Source organism: Podarcis cretensis (genome assembly GCF_951804945.1).
Source record: "Podarcis cretensis genome assembly, chromosome: 1".
Taxonomy (NCBI): Eukaryota; Metazoa; Chordata; class Lepidosauria; order Squamata; family Lacertidae; genus Podarcis; species Podarcis cretensis.
This window is the reverse complement of record NC_137170.1, coordinates 36,781,479-36,795,867: the sequence shown is the minus strand read 5'-3', so window position 1 is coordinate 36,795,867 and position 14,389 is coordinate 36,781,479. Positions and strand designations below refer to the sequence as shown.

Genomic DNA, 14,389 nt, shown 5'->3' with positions numbered 1-14,389 from the left:
ACCACATGTTTCTCCTCTCACTGCCACCAAACCCATCTTTTGATTTGAAACATACAAAATCTGAGAGACAGTAATATTCATTGGAAGAACCACTGATGGTTAAGTATGAAGCTAATGGTTAAACATGGTAACACTTTAAAGCACAATGAAATATGGAGAAGTAAATAATAAATCAAAGGAGGTATGTGTTATTTCACAGTGTGTTATACTTGTACAGCTAGTACTTAATCAAGACGCAGCTTAGACAAAAACCCATAAAAAGGCTGTTTATCTTCTGCAGTTCCTTACAGAATTACTCATAGAATTTGGTATCTGGGGCAGGATGTTCCTGAGAACAGAACAAAAGTCTCATTATAAAATAGCACGGGCTGAAAGTTATCGGGACATCGCTGGTATACATACTATATAACAAGTCAGTTTCAGCCATTTCCACACTGCTGGGTTTTTTTTTTTGTTTTTTTTTGTTTTGTAGAACTGTTTCATTTAAAGATGAAAGCGTTTCAAGACAGATAAACAAATTATAAATAGGACAGAGCTGAAGTGCACTGCTTTTCCGTGAATATGTTTAGCAGTGTCAAAAAAACTTTATCCACACCCCTGTTGACCTCCAGAATTTTATATGAAAGGGTTCAAACGTGTTTGCCGGCACAGGAAGTATTGCCCTCATTCTTACAATGTTTGCCTTCTATGATAGCATCAAAAAGCCAAATATAGCTGTATAGTGCCATGGCGCCATATTCCATAGGAGTGGCAGACCTGTAGCCCTAAGCCAGATCTTTCCCACCAGATCCAGTGTACTGGCAGTGGCAAAACCTGCACAGAACAATTGCCACCCCAGGGAACATCAGAGCAGATTGGAGTGCTCCTACCTGCTTCTGGAATGCTCAGTCTTGTTATGGTGGCAATGCAAAAAGGAACCAAGGTACCTTGTTCTGCTCCAATTTGCCACAACCGAGGAGGACGAAGGCATGGGTTGAGTAGCACTAGGCAAGAAGGAACACTTTTTAGGTCCCCCCCCCCCCAGCTTTGGGAGTGCTGGCCATGGAGTTGGTTTTTTTCTTCCTAAACCTATCAGAGAGCGCAGGGGGAACTTCAAAGGGCTTTCTTTAAACCCACCATTCCCGCACCATTAGAGCTCTCCAGCAGGAAAGGGACAACGGGGAGGTGACCTTTGTGTGGCAAGAGTACGTGTCTGGGTGCAAGTGGCAGTGAGTTTGGGTCGGCAGTGCTCACTTTGGCAGCTCCTACCACAGGAAGAAGAAGGAGTTGGAAGTAGCAGCAGATTGAGCAGATCATAACAAGGAATTTGGGGTGGGTGGGAATTGGGGTGGTCTTGAAAAGAACATTTTTACCTATGTGTACATTTGGCACATCCCTAATGACAAAATATAGATAACCCACACTATTCTTCACGTGATGTACCCTTAAGCTTAATTAAAAATAGTATCAATCATCTCTGTAAATAGTTTCCTCTTTTTAAAAAATTAAACTCTGGCAACTGTGGTGCTGGTTCAATTAGAGCTATGCCCAAGGAGTTCACTTGACTTCTCTTGAAACTGGAGTAGCTTATACTGAGAATGTACTAAGTATCTGATATGGAATCAGAGCTGAAATATCTCATTGGGCATTTGATATTTAGCATCAGTATAATATTATCTTTGATGCAGTTGAGTTGCATCTTATGCTTGCTTCAGCAGCATATATACATAACCAGCTCCATTTCAGATCCATTCCAGCCCTTTTCTTCTGCCTCTGTCTCCCTCTGCTCCTCCCTTCTGCTTTCATCATCCTCTGCCTGCCTGCCTGCCTGCCTCCTCCTCCCTTCTGCTGGTTGGGGAGAGGGAAGGCAGTGGAGACGCAAGGCAAGCTCCCACCTGCTAACCAAGGAAAAAGTAATTTTGGTTATACGTGCAACCCGTGGAACAAACCCTTGTGTATATGATACGTTGCAACTGTACTTCCTATCCGTGTTTGGTATGACACTGTATGCTCTGCCTGAACCTCATATGATGGCAAAACCAAAACACTGCACTTTAATACCACAGGTGAAAATTTGGTCAAATAAGCTCCCTTCAGCTTCAATTCTCCAATGCATGAGGTGGGCAGTGGGGATGAGCATGCTAATTTGCTTCCCCCCCCATTCCCCCCCCCCATTGCCCTCAACTTGTGCAAGGAAGGTGTCTGCGTGAAGCAGTGAGCCTTCTATATCTGTGGAGGCGCTCTGCACATTCTGGAACCCTGATTTTCTAAGATTCTGTTGCGTTTGGGCTGCCTTCACAGATACAGGCAGCTCCCTGCTTTGCACAGTCACCCTCCGTGAATTGAGGGTGACAGGAACGACAATTGGAGGTGGGCAGAGCTAGCATGTTTCTCCGGACTGCCCCTGGCATTGCTTGGAACATGCTGCATGCTCAAAGCTCAGCAAACTGCCTAATAACTGAAAAGCCTGCCTAAACAAGTAGCTGGGCAAAACTTACAGATAATTTTTCAGGGCTGGGTTATTTGAAATAGTTCTTTTCCACCTCTCCTGTGCTCAAGGCAACTCACACAATATTTCAGAGATAAAAAGTAAACATTATGGGGGGGGGGGATACAGCAGCAGTCATCAAGACACCTTCAGCTCACAAAAGACTTCCTAAACAGATGGGTTTCATAGCTGCTCCTAAAGGCAAGAAGATTGTTCCACAACTACTCAGCTTCTTAGTGCGGCTGAGCTGATTTCCTGCAATTATGATATTCAGACAGGATATCTGAAGCTCTCTCTTGGTGATCACTCATGGCCAAGTAAGATTGTCTTCCATGAACGCAGGTCCTGATGCCCTTGGGTCCCATCTTCCTGGTGAAATTATATTTGAAGTAAACCTTCTATTGTCAACAGAATACTTCTTTCACCATAATCATGATGCATGGGTGATTTCAGGGTGGATGGGTTTACAGCTGGGGAGGGGAGCTTTGTGGCAGACATGTTGTGCCCATATGGTTTTGAAATGTGCCCATGGGGCCCTCAAAGGTTGGCAAACCATGATCTAGAGCATTTACGGGATGGTTAGGGCTGACTGAGTGCCAGATGGAAATAGGGAGGAGGGCTGTTCTGCTGTATATGTGACAGACACAGACTATACAAAAGAACAGACTGCTGTGTTGACTTCTAATTAGGGCCTCTTTAAAAATGGATGTTGGCCAGACCATAGAAATTAAGATCAAATGAGCCTGGTTCATAGCTGTATTACAAGAGCCAAACCATGCTCATAACTGCAACCGCAGACTGCAGCCGTAGTCAACCTATATGCTGGCAGGGGAGGTGAGTGTCTGTATGGACAGAGGTGTGTTTGACAGTTTTTATGGCAGCCAATTGCCTTGAATGTGAACGCTAGGTTTCAATGGAAAAGTGGCTTGCTCATTCAGCCCAGTGCAACATAAACTGTCAAAAACACCTCTGGATATGCACACACTTCTTCCCAGCTCATGCATACTGCCGCATAGAATTGCAGCCCTAATCTTGTGCTGCATACCAAAGTCAGTTATTTTGTCTGCATTTGTTTTACAGTTTGGCTATATGTGTTTTAAATATTTATACTGTGCCTCCAAGTATTACTATTAGATATGAGAGGAGAAGAGACATAATATTTGTTGTACTTTTTCCTCAATTGTTATGCGCTAAGACACACTGAGTTGGTACAGGGAGAGGCAGAAGCTATGGAAAACAGTGGTGAAAAAGGTCAGCTTCCTCCTCTCATCTTATAGCCAGGCCCAGAAGCCCCTTCGCTGTAGAGATGAAATTGCTGTGTTGTTTCCAATCCATTGTTAGTTTCACCTCAAATCTTATGCTTTTACTTAACACTACAAAATGGCTGCTACTTCCAGGCTTTGATGCTCTGTTGGTGTTACCCAGAATTTTATCCCTCCGTGAACCCACTGAGTAACAGTATTGCTTCTCCAGCCATTAGCACTCTGGGAATTCCCAACTTTTGATCTTAGACACCACCCTGTGGTTTATGAGTGTTTGCAAAAGGCAACATTCCAGAAGATGAGAGATACATATGTGCACCCCTAGATTGCCTTTCAGTAAGTTCTTTTGAATTCTGGCTTCTGTCCTAGTGAACTTCCAGTATTACATCTGCGCCCCCCCCTGAATAGTATGCACATCCAAATGTCCTTTATGCAAAAATCAACCCAGTTTAATAAGTATCCATAATTGGGCTTGGTGAGTTTTCTTTTGGGAGGGGGTTCATTGCCATATGTACTTTTGGGGATTCCTCATACAGTCGTATCTCGGCTCCTGAACGCCTTGGGAGTTGAATGATCTTGGCAGTCCCGAACAATCAAAAACCGGAAGTGAGTGTTCCGGTTTTTGAATGTTCTTTTGGAAGCCAAACGTCTGATGGGGCTTCCACGGCTTCCAATCAGAAGTCATTCTTTGGTTTCCAAATGTTTCGGAAGTTGAACGGACTTCCGGAACGGCTTCTGTTCAACTTCCGAGGCACGGCTGTATTTGAATTTAGCAAGCATAGCACACATGTGCTAGGTTTATATTACACCAAACTCTTAAGTTAGCCTCAGAAATATAATTTGAAACACTGAGTTCAAATCTGTTGATAATAAATAGGCTTAATACCGCAAGTAAGAGAGGCGATTCTAATGTTTTTCTAGGCTTGGGCAAAGGGGAGAGAAACTCTAGTGTGCAGAATGTGGTTTGAGTGATGAATAAAATATAATTAGTCTCCCCCCCCCCACTGTCCTCATTAAGAAAGAAAGAATTGATGTTACATACAGCCTTGCTAACTTTCCTGACAGGTTTTCTAAGTTAACTCAGTTCATTTAGCTTTTAAAGCGACATCTAATATAAGTGCATTAGGTTTTCCTTCAGTGATTTGTCACATCATGCCAGATGTCATTATTTCTGTTGTTTGATTTTTAAATATGTTTCTCTTCTTTAGAGTGAATAGAAAATCATAGTTCTTTCCTCCCTTCTCCCCCCCCCCTTGTAAGTGGTCCAATGAAACTGATGCTTTAAGGGCATAGATAATATTACAGAGAATGTTCAGTTTTCCTTTAGCTTTGGAATAATTTGGCTACTAACAATGAGTTCACATTCAATCATCAGTCAAGGCAGCAGATAGCCTTATTTATTTAGCCTGTTGCTCTCAACATACCTACTTGAGAGTAAGCCTCATTGCACAAAGTTGGATGTACTTCTGAGTGTACATGCTTAGAATTGCACTGTTTGTTCAGCTCACATCATTTTTTGCAAAGGTTTTAAGCTCATTTGCTTGGCGTGAGTTGGAGCTGAGAGACTTAGAAAGTTCACAGTTTTGAATTTGAGAAAGAGTAGCTCTGACTCGTCAGAGCTTGAAGCAATAATAATAATAATAATAATAATAATAATAATAATAATTTTTTATTTGTACCCCGCCCATCTGGCTGGGTTTCCCCAGCCACTCTGGGTGGCTTCCAACAAAGATTAAAATACATTAAAACATCAGTCATTAAAAACTTCCCTAAACAGGGCTGCCTTCAGATGTCTTCTGAACGTTAGGTAGTTGTTTATCTCTTTGACATCTGATGGGAGGGCATTCCGCAAGGCGGGCGCCACTACCGAGAAGGCCCTCTGCCTGATTCCCTGTAACTTGGCTTTCAGGGAGGGAACTGCCAGAAGGTCCATGGCAGTTGCTCCTTTTGAGTGGGCAGTGATTTGAAATGGACGCTGCTTACCGATTTTCTTTCTGCTTGCTCAACCTGTGAATTGCTAATAAAGAGCTACTCATCAGAACTATAATCTTCCCAAAGTAACTGATCCTGCCTGGGATCTTCTTACTGCTCAGAGAATGGTTTGTACAAAAAACATAATTGTAATGGATGGAATTTCGTGTTGCACTATGACAGTTCTTCTGTCTACATAAACAGCCTGCCAAATGGAACAATCCCGTCTCTTCTCCCCCTGCACACAGCCCTCCAGAAGCGCTGATTTGGGCACCAGATTGTGGGTGCCCAGCGGTGTGCGCATTGCTCTGCCACCACTGCCATTGCAGTGGCGCCAGAGAGCCAGCAGAGGTAAGGCACTGAGCAGTGGCAGCCAAGCAGCCCACATGTGTGCGACGTCACAGTGGGGCACCCCCAGTGTAAATTTTGTGGGTGGTGCCCAAGCACCCAGTTCCCCCAGAGATGGCACCAGTGCTACCCCTGGGTGTTTCCCCAGTCTCCTCCCCCCCCCCCCCGAGCCAGTGGGGGTGGAATGGGGAGTTTGGGGAGAGAGGAGGGGGAGGAAATCCCTGGTGCACAAGTGGAAGTCATTGCATAGTGCTTCTGCTGACAGGGTTCGTTAGAGTAATCCTGCGCAACATATTTTATAGCATGCTTCATTATCCTATTCATGATGTCAAAATTGTGAAATGTAGACATGAGAATAATTTCCCTGCTATCTAGAGTGGGGGCACAGCTTTTCTTTTATGAGTAATTGGTAAGTGTCTGGATTTATTTCTGTAAGGTTGGCTAGTTGGAAGAAACTAACCTTTTCTATTTTTTATTTAGCCTCTTTCTAACCTTTCTGAGTTTTTCTATTTGCAAGGTCCTGGGGCTTGTTCAAAACATGAGCCTTTTCCGGTGCCCAAAATGCAAACACGAAACCCACATTTTTGGAACTGATGGTGTGAGGAATCTAGCCTGTGATCTTGGTCTGGATGTTTTAGGTAAGAATGTGGTGATTGAAAGTATTAAATAAGAAAGAAGTAGAATTAAATCCAGAATTATTTGATTGCTGTTTAATCCTTTTGAAATAAATGGACTTCAGGCACTCAACTTCTGGTAGTGTGTTCAGGACTACTGTGTTATATAGAAGGAAATGCAGAATATGAATTATTTGGCCTTCATCCTCCACATCCATTGATTCACATCATACATGTTTCCAAGAACAGTGTTAATATGATTGGACTTGCATGTACCACATCATAGGAACCTTTTTTCTGATGAAATTGTGTTCAGAAAGCATCTGACTCTTTAAAAGAGGGAGCAAGGGAGAGAATGAAGGTTGCTGTAGTGATCTTCTGTTTCCTGAAAGAAGATGGCTTATCAGCTGGAGGAGAAGCAGGTCTCCCAAGTTCTTCAGCTGGGGTGGAACAGACCTTCCCCAGCCAGGTTTCTTGCGAGGGTGGCTTCCCATGGTTGGATTTGTAGGGAACAGTTCATATGGCTCCATATCCCTCACCCTAGTTGAGGATGAGTGATAGATGCAGGAAGATAGGACTGAGGGGCGGGGGTCCACAACAAAGAGATTTAGTCAGACCAACAGATTTACAGGCAAACTTTAGGTAAGAGTGGGTTGGTTTAACCCCACCTGCCCTTATTCTGCCATACTGTGATCAAGGCTCTAAGTTGCACCTTCCCTAGATGAACTTTGCCATTTGAGGCCGTTACCTGTTGCTGCCCATCTTGTGGTTTCTGATGGCTTACCTGGTCAGGATGCAAATGCAACAGCTTCTGTTGTCTTAACCTCTGGCTGCAGCCTTCATATTTCAACCTCAGGTGTGTCATTAGCAAGAGGAGCTACACGTTTTTCTTCCCACAGCTTGGCTTCTTTCTCAAAAACTCCTACCACCACCACCACCCCTTTCCCCATATATCTTCTGTCCACTGACTCCTCTCACCTCACAGCTCCCTCTCTGCCTTTAACCCTGGTCTGTAGCTCTGCCTGCCATGGCCCCTTTCCCCCAACCTACTGCTTTCTTTCAACAACTTGCTCTGCTCTGGAGCCCCTTCAGACTGTAGCTCTCTCAGCTCATAGGATAGCAACGCAGTTATGGCTGAGCAGAGCAGCCACGAGGGCAATTTGACCAGGAGAATCTGGCCCTCCACGCTGAAAATAATTAACAGTCCCTGATGAAAATCATTCAGCCTGCAATGTTTCAGGTATAAGCTGGTAATGAAATGTAAAATGTGGCATACCTCAATTAAGCTGGTAAATGAGATAATTGTGCCTGCTAATGATTTATATTTTCACACCGTGCTGTAATTATATCAGTTCATACAGATTATCCATTTAGAACCAGGAAGTGAACTTCATAAAAAAAAAAAAAATTGTCATAGAAGCATTAGGGGCTGACAGAGACCTAGCAGAGCAAGGAAATCCATAATTAAAAGTACACAGTTGGGTTAGCTTGGCTGTCTGCTGGAAGCGTAATGAGGATTGGAGTCTGGGATCTTGTTTCAGCTGTCACTGGTACTGACCACTGGTAAAAAGCCTCCCATGGCAAAACTTCCTGCAATTAGAGTTGATTCATGGTCCTTCTGTGCACCTATATATTGGAGCACATAATTAGTGTACAGTTATCTGCATCGGATACGCCAGAGAGTCATGAAACACGATTGCATCCAAAGTAACACTGATCAGCATGTTCCATCAGTGCGAGGATTTTGAATCATTGAATTATAGAGTTGGAATGGACCTAAAGAGTCATCTAGTCCAACCCCCTGCAACGCAGGAATTGCAACTAAAACATCCATGACAGATGGCCATCCAACCTCTGCTTAAAAACCAAGGAAGGAGAGTCCATCACTTTCCAAGGGAGACCGTTCCACTGTAGAACAGCTCTTACTGTCAGAAAGTTTTTCCTGATGTTTAGTCAGAATCTCCTTTCTCGTAACTTGAATCCATTGGTTCAAGTCAAACCCTCTAGAGCAGGAGAAGACAAGCTTGCTCCATCTCCTATGTGACAGCCCTTCAGATATTGGAAGGTGGCTATCATATCTCCTCTCAGTCTCCTCTTTTCCAGGCTAAATATACCCAGCTCCCTCAACCATTCCACATAAGGCTTGGTTTCTGCTTGCACAACAGGATCCCCCTCTGTAAATACCTTCTGGGGTTCCCCCAATCCCCTAGAGGAGATTTGTGTATGGGGGGTCCCCAATCTAATGCTCCCGGCTCCCCAAGACCACTGATTTTGATATCAGTAGCAAAAGGTAAAAAGAAATAAAGCAAGAATGGCATTGGGACAGAGAGGTTTAAATTCCTCCACCAGCCCAGCACCTTGATAAGGATCTAAATTGCATCTTCTCCGTCATCAGTTTGATCCTTTTACAAGCAAGCAAAGGATAATAACCCCTTCTCCTCAGTCGATATACACATATACCGGTAAGTTGAGGAGAGGACTATGCAAGTGGGCATGTGAGATGACTGATAAACCCCCCACCTCGGTGGCGTAGCCAAGGATGAATGCGGTCCTTTGGCCAAATAATGGTTAGTAACCCCTGGAAAAGTGTAAAACAACAGACAACCATTTATAGATATGTAGGAATGAACTTTCAACATCAAGAATATTTTATCCAGCTTCTGCTGTGTGTTTTCTAAATTTTAAACATCAGGTATCAATATTGGTTATCCTTCACAGGTTACCTTAACTTGTTTTCATTTAAGGCACAAGCCCAATATTTGTAACAAACTTCATGTAACAAACAGGGTACCCAATACTTCTGAGAAAGGGATGGAATCACTGCAGAATCGTGGGTGATTGACTTTTGAGAACTTGGACTGAGCTGCTGGATCCCCAGGCCCAACCTTTCATCACAGCAAGGGGACAAACAGGGGCTTTTGTCTCATGGATGGCAGAGTTGTGGCTCCGGCCTAGGACGCTGCATTAGCTGTGGCAAATGCACCATCAGCTTTAGAATAATGGCAGTGTAGCTTTCTGCCCCAGCACCTAGGAAGTCTCTTTACCCATGGGCCTCTGCACCTGTGGAGAGGGCAGTCCACAGCATCATTTAGCTCCTCAGTCACCCTTGCAGGGAGCATCAGATTTCTCCCTTAAAATTGCTTTCTGTACACTATTCTTACCATTTTATATATAGATTTGATTTATATTCAGCTGTTGCGTAATAATTGTCATAGTTGGAATCTGAAAAAGTTTAATTTTCCACAAGAGATTTTTGTTTTTAAAGGATGGGACCATCTTGTGTGTTATTGTGCCATTTTTCTTTATTTCCGTGGCGGTCCCCTGCTGATTAGAAAAGCACAATACGCAGTTGTTAACTGTTGGAAGGGAAATTAATTGAATATGTAACCAGCACTTAATTAAATCAGTGGTTCCCTAATAACAATAACACTTCCTTTCATTTTGGCAATTAAATATTTAAGCCTGTATTTGAATATTGATTAGGATGTTACAGTTGTGGAAATCAGCAGGGAATGAACTGCAGTACCGAAGAAATAACTTGGGGCATGAACAAGCTGGAAGCTGGGAAAGTTTACTGCGGACCTGCTCTGTGAGCGCTAGGCACTGCATGCATTCGGCTGGCTTTTTAGCTTGAGTTTTGGTATAGCAGGGCCATGGAATTCTGCACTGCAGCACAAATGAATTCAAAGCCAGTTTTTGGTTCCAGACCAGAGTGGAGACTGGAAAGAAAACAGAATGCCCAGTGGTGCATGGAAGTCCGACATGCTTTCTTTTGTCACCCTAAATAGGTCATCGTCTATGAATTTTTGTTCCCATTGGGTAATTGCAGCAGACCAAAAGGGAAAAGACTCTCCATTTCCATAGATGACTGTAAGGCAGGGTTCTATCTAGCAGTAAAATAAAAAAAAATGAATAATGTTTCTTTAACAAATAGTTTGAATGACTTTGGCAGTGCATGTATTTCAGCTGATTTTCATTCAAGTGTTGCTACTTACTGCGCTGAAATATGAGTAACAGCAGTGCTAGTTGAATTTAGGGCATGTATAAAATATTGAGCTTAAACGTCAATTTATGGTCTTCATACAGGTGACATTCCTCTACATGTCCACATAAGGGAAACATCTGATGCTGGCAAGCCCATTGTGGTCTCACAGCCGCAGAGTGACGTGGTGAGTTTTAATGTAGTTTGCATACAAATCTCATCTTGTTCATTTTTGCTTTGTTTATTACAGTGCATGTGCCACAGCTCCCAGCAGAATATTAAAAACACAATAAAACATAAAACATTAAAAACGTCCCTAAATAGGGCTACCTTCAGATGTATTCTAAAAGTCAGATAGTTGCTTATTTCCTTGACATCTGATGGGAGGGCATTCCACTGGGCTGGCACCACTACCGAGAAGGTCTTCTGCCTGGTTCCCTGTAACCTTGCAGTGAAGGAACCACCAGAAGGCCCTTGGTGCTGGATCTTAGTGTCTGAGCTGAATGATGGGGGTGAAGACACTCCTTCAGGTATACAGGGCCAAGGCCGTTTAGGGCTTTAAAGGTCAGCACCAACACTTTGAATTGTGCTCAGAAAGATCCTTCCATGCTAAGAAATAAAAGGAAAATTCAGAAGATTTAATAAATAGACCTTGAAGAACACTTTTCACATTATTAGAATTATTCATAGAATAGCCGAAGGCCCAGTTCTATCTGATGATGAATGGAATATTAAACCTGCACATATCCATTAGAAAATGGAGATATTTGTAACATGATAAGCACCCTGTGCAGTCCAGCTACCATTTTATGCCCCCAAAACGTTCCAAAGTGGGGTAAAAAGAATTTGCTCACTGTCTTCCTATCCTAATGTCTAATAACAAAGCCAAAAAGATGCAAAAAAAATTTAAAATGTTGTTACTTTTCACAAGTTTATGATAAAGGAAATAATATTACCTGTGCATTCTTTTAAAATAGAAAATTAAGATATTTATTGTGTCATATTGTCTGTGCTTAGGAACTCTGAGATACCTGTTTGCCTCCTGTGTTAGGTGATAAAGATTCATGTGTGTCAGGGAACTGCCATCGGAGCCAGAGGGAGAGGGAGGGCTCCAGAGGGATTATGGAGAGCGTCCCGGGAGGGAGAGAAGCAACCCATCTTTTGGGGAGGGAAATCAGCGTAGCACCAGTGGAGAAGGGGGGCAGGTGGGGGAATTGGCGAGGTGGCTCCATGACTCCTCGCCGGAGACCAGAGGGGAGAGCACGGGTCCTCCGCTGCCCACACCCTCCCTGTGCAGAAGGCTTCTGCGCAGGGAGAGTAGGCGGAGACTAGGCGTCAAAGAGATTCTTTGCTGGAAGAAGTTCAAGAAATGCCCACTGACGGATTCTGCCAGCGACTGAGACAGGCACGGGTGAGTGGCTGTCTGGACAGAATAGGGTTCACCCAGGTAACTCAGCCAGGTGTGGCGACGACTTACGCACGAGCAACCCCTAGAACCATTACAATGTGCAATCCTCATAAGGGACCCTGGCATGCAGCTTGCCATGCCTTGTAGTTTCACTGTTGCAACTGGCATAGCTGGCTTCTTTTCAGTTTTAAAATATGTTGCATCATTGGTCATGGAACTGCATTGGTGAAGACTACAATGTACGTCTTGACTCTGCATGTGGTTTTTCTTACCCACACACAGAATGGTCCCTTTGGAATGTGTCCCTTGTGCTTTTTGTGCAGGAGTGTCTTCAGAAATCATAGTTTAGGAAGTGGCCAGGAAGAGGAACCTCTCTTTATAAATCTGTAAAGCTTTAAAGCAAGATAAAGTTCATGCCTTATTTCTGAAGTCGAGGCCCCAAGGTCTTTTGCAGTCCTCTGTTCATCTGTAGTTACACCTTGATAGCATTTCTGCCATTTCTTGGCTGTTTTATTTCTCTTTGCACTACAGAGCAGGCCTTTGGCCTCCAATTGATGGGTCAGCAAATTGTTAATGTTAAGCTGTCAACTTTTTCCTTTGCTAAGGAAAACGCACACCTTTCTTTGGAGAAAGATGAGCTATAGAAAATCCCATTTAGAAACCTCAAACCGAAAAGAACAAAAAATCTCTAAACTGAGAACATAGTTTATTAATATGAAGACAGTTCAGAATGATAAATGAGAACTGTAAATTTCTCCTTTCCATTTCCCTCCATTAAAATTCTCTTGTTTCACTTCAGTCCATCTTGTGTTGCTTAGAAATGATGGCACAAACAGTTCAGTCCAGCTTTATAATCAGATAAATTGCCCATTAGGAAGAATATGAGTAGGAGAAAAAGTTCAGCATGTGTACATGTTAAGTTTATGAAAAGTGGAATCCAGGTTTGTTGTGGTTTTGATCGTTTCTTGCCTGCTGATGAAGGATGCAACAAGAAGGGAAATACCCTATGAAAAACTCACAAATTATCCCCCCCCCCCATAGCTAATGATCCTATATAGGAGTTTCAGTGGGTACTTGCCAGTGCAAGGTCTCCCCATCCCATCCGGCGAACCGAAATTTCATGGCACAGAAGCTGCATTATTTGTCAACATTCTGTTGGTGACGCATTTTTTCTCTTACAATTAGAAAGTGTCTAAACGTTTCATTACATAACAGCTCAGCCAAGGGGTGGGAGCTGGTTTGCTGGTGACAGAAGACAGCCAGTTTGTTGCCTGTTTTATATAATATTTTATGCTGTTTTACTCTGACCTAGGAGATAAACACATTGCCATTTTCAAATATTTTTACAGGCCCAAGCCTATCTGAAGATTGCTGCTGAAATAGTGAAAAGACTGCCAGTTTCTCCAACTTAAAGCCATATTTTTGAGGTTCTGTGACTAGTACTCTACCATTTGAAGTGTGGCATAGGATGTGACAGAAGAAATGATATATTATGGAACATGCCTTATTTTTTATTTTGTCTTGGAAAATTAAATATCAGTACCAACTTAGTGTGATTGTCATATCAAACATTTGAAGCAAACGTTCATCATGCTTTAGCAGCAAAAAGCACCAAAGACCCAACACATATTTGGAACTCAAGATTTTTAGTGCATCATTCAGTAGGCCTGGTATTAAAGAGGAAGAGATATTTAAAGAGATTTTAGCATCTTTGTGTAGGTACACTGACAAACACCAGAATGCACCACTGCATGTGTGGTCAGTTTGTTTCTCTCTGTCATGTGTCTGAATTAAAGATGAAGATACTAGAAATGTAAGATAATTATGCTCAGCTTTGAAGAGTTATCATTAGCCAAGATTCACTTATAAGCAGTCAAACAATTAACTAAGAATCCCAAGAACTGGCTTTTTTATGCATTGTCTTATCAGCTTATGTTCGATCATAAGATAATTTTCTTATTGTAATTGTCTGGGGAAATTGCTCCATTTCCTTTGTCTTGTTGAGCCTGAATAAACCCCAAAATCAGCAACAAGCTCTTCATTAAAATTAGATGCATCTGAGATCAGGTTGCCAAAGGAGGAAACAAGTGATAAAAATTAATTACTGATGATTGCATATATGAATATTTTCCTGCTAGGAAATAATAGCCCTGAATCTATAAACAAAAAGATCTAATTGCCCTTTTTTATCAGTGCATACTGCATGGTTTTGTCTGAATTTCCTACTGCCTTAAGTCTTGCATCATTATTTTCTGCTGATAGAGCCGGTCACAGCAGGGGGAGGGGGAACTGAATATGAATGCATCTAGGATTTAGGCTTACATAAACTGAAAGTAT

General features: G+C 42.7%; 1 protein-coding gene across 4 annotated transcripts in view; it reads left to right on the top strand.

The window, feature by feature from the left end:
- The window catches only part of NUBPL (NUBP iron-sulfur cluster assembly factor, mitochondrial), a 60,296-nt gene extending 46,693 nt beyond the window's left edge, over positions 1 to 13,603 (top strand). For all 4 annotated transcript variants that reach the window (XM_079955237.1, XM_079955235.1, XM_079955236.1 and 1 more), the window contains 3 exons: positions 6,566 to 6,686; positions 10,749 to 10,831; positions 13,402 to 13,603. In XM_079955237.1, the coding sequence (XP_079811363.1) occupies positions 6,566 to 6,686; positions 10,749 to 10,831; positions 13,402 to 13,464 (267 nt within the window). In that variant the 3' untranslated portion in view covers positions 13,465 to 13,603. The remainder of the gene's footprint in view (positions 1 to 6,565; positions 6,687 to 10,748; positions 10,832 to 13,401) is intronic.
- The last annotated feature ends 786 nt before the right edge of the window (positions 13,604 to 14,389 follow it).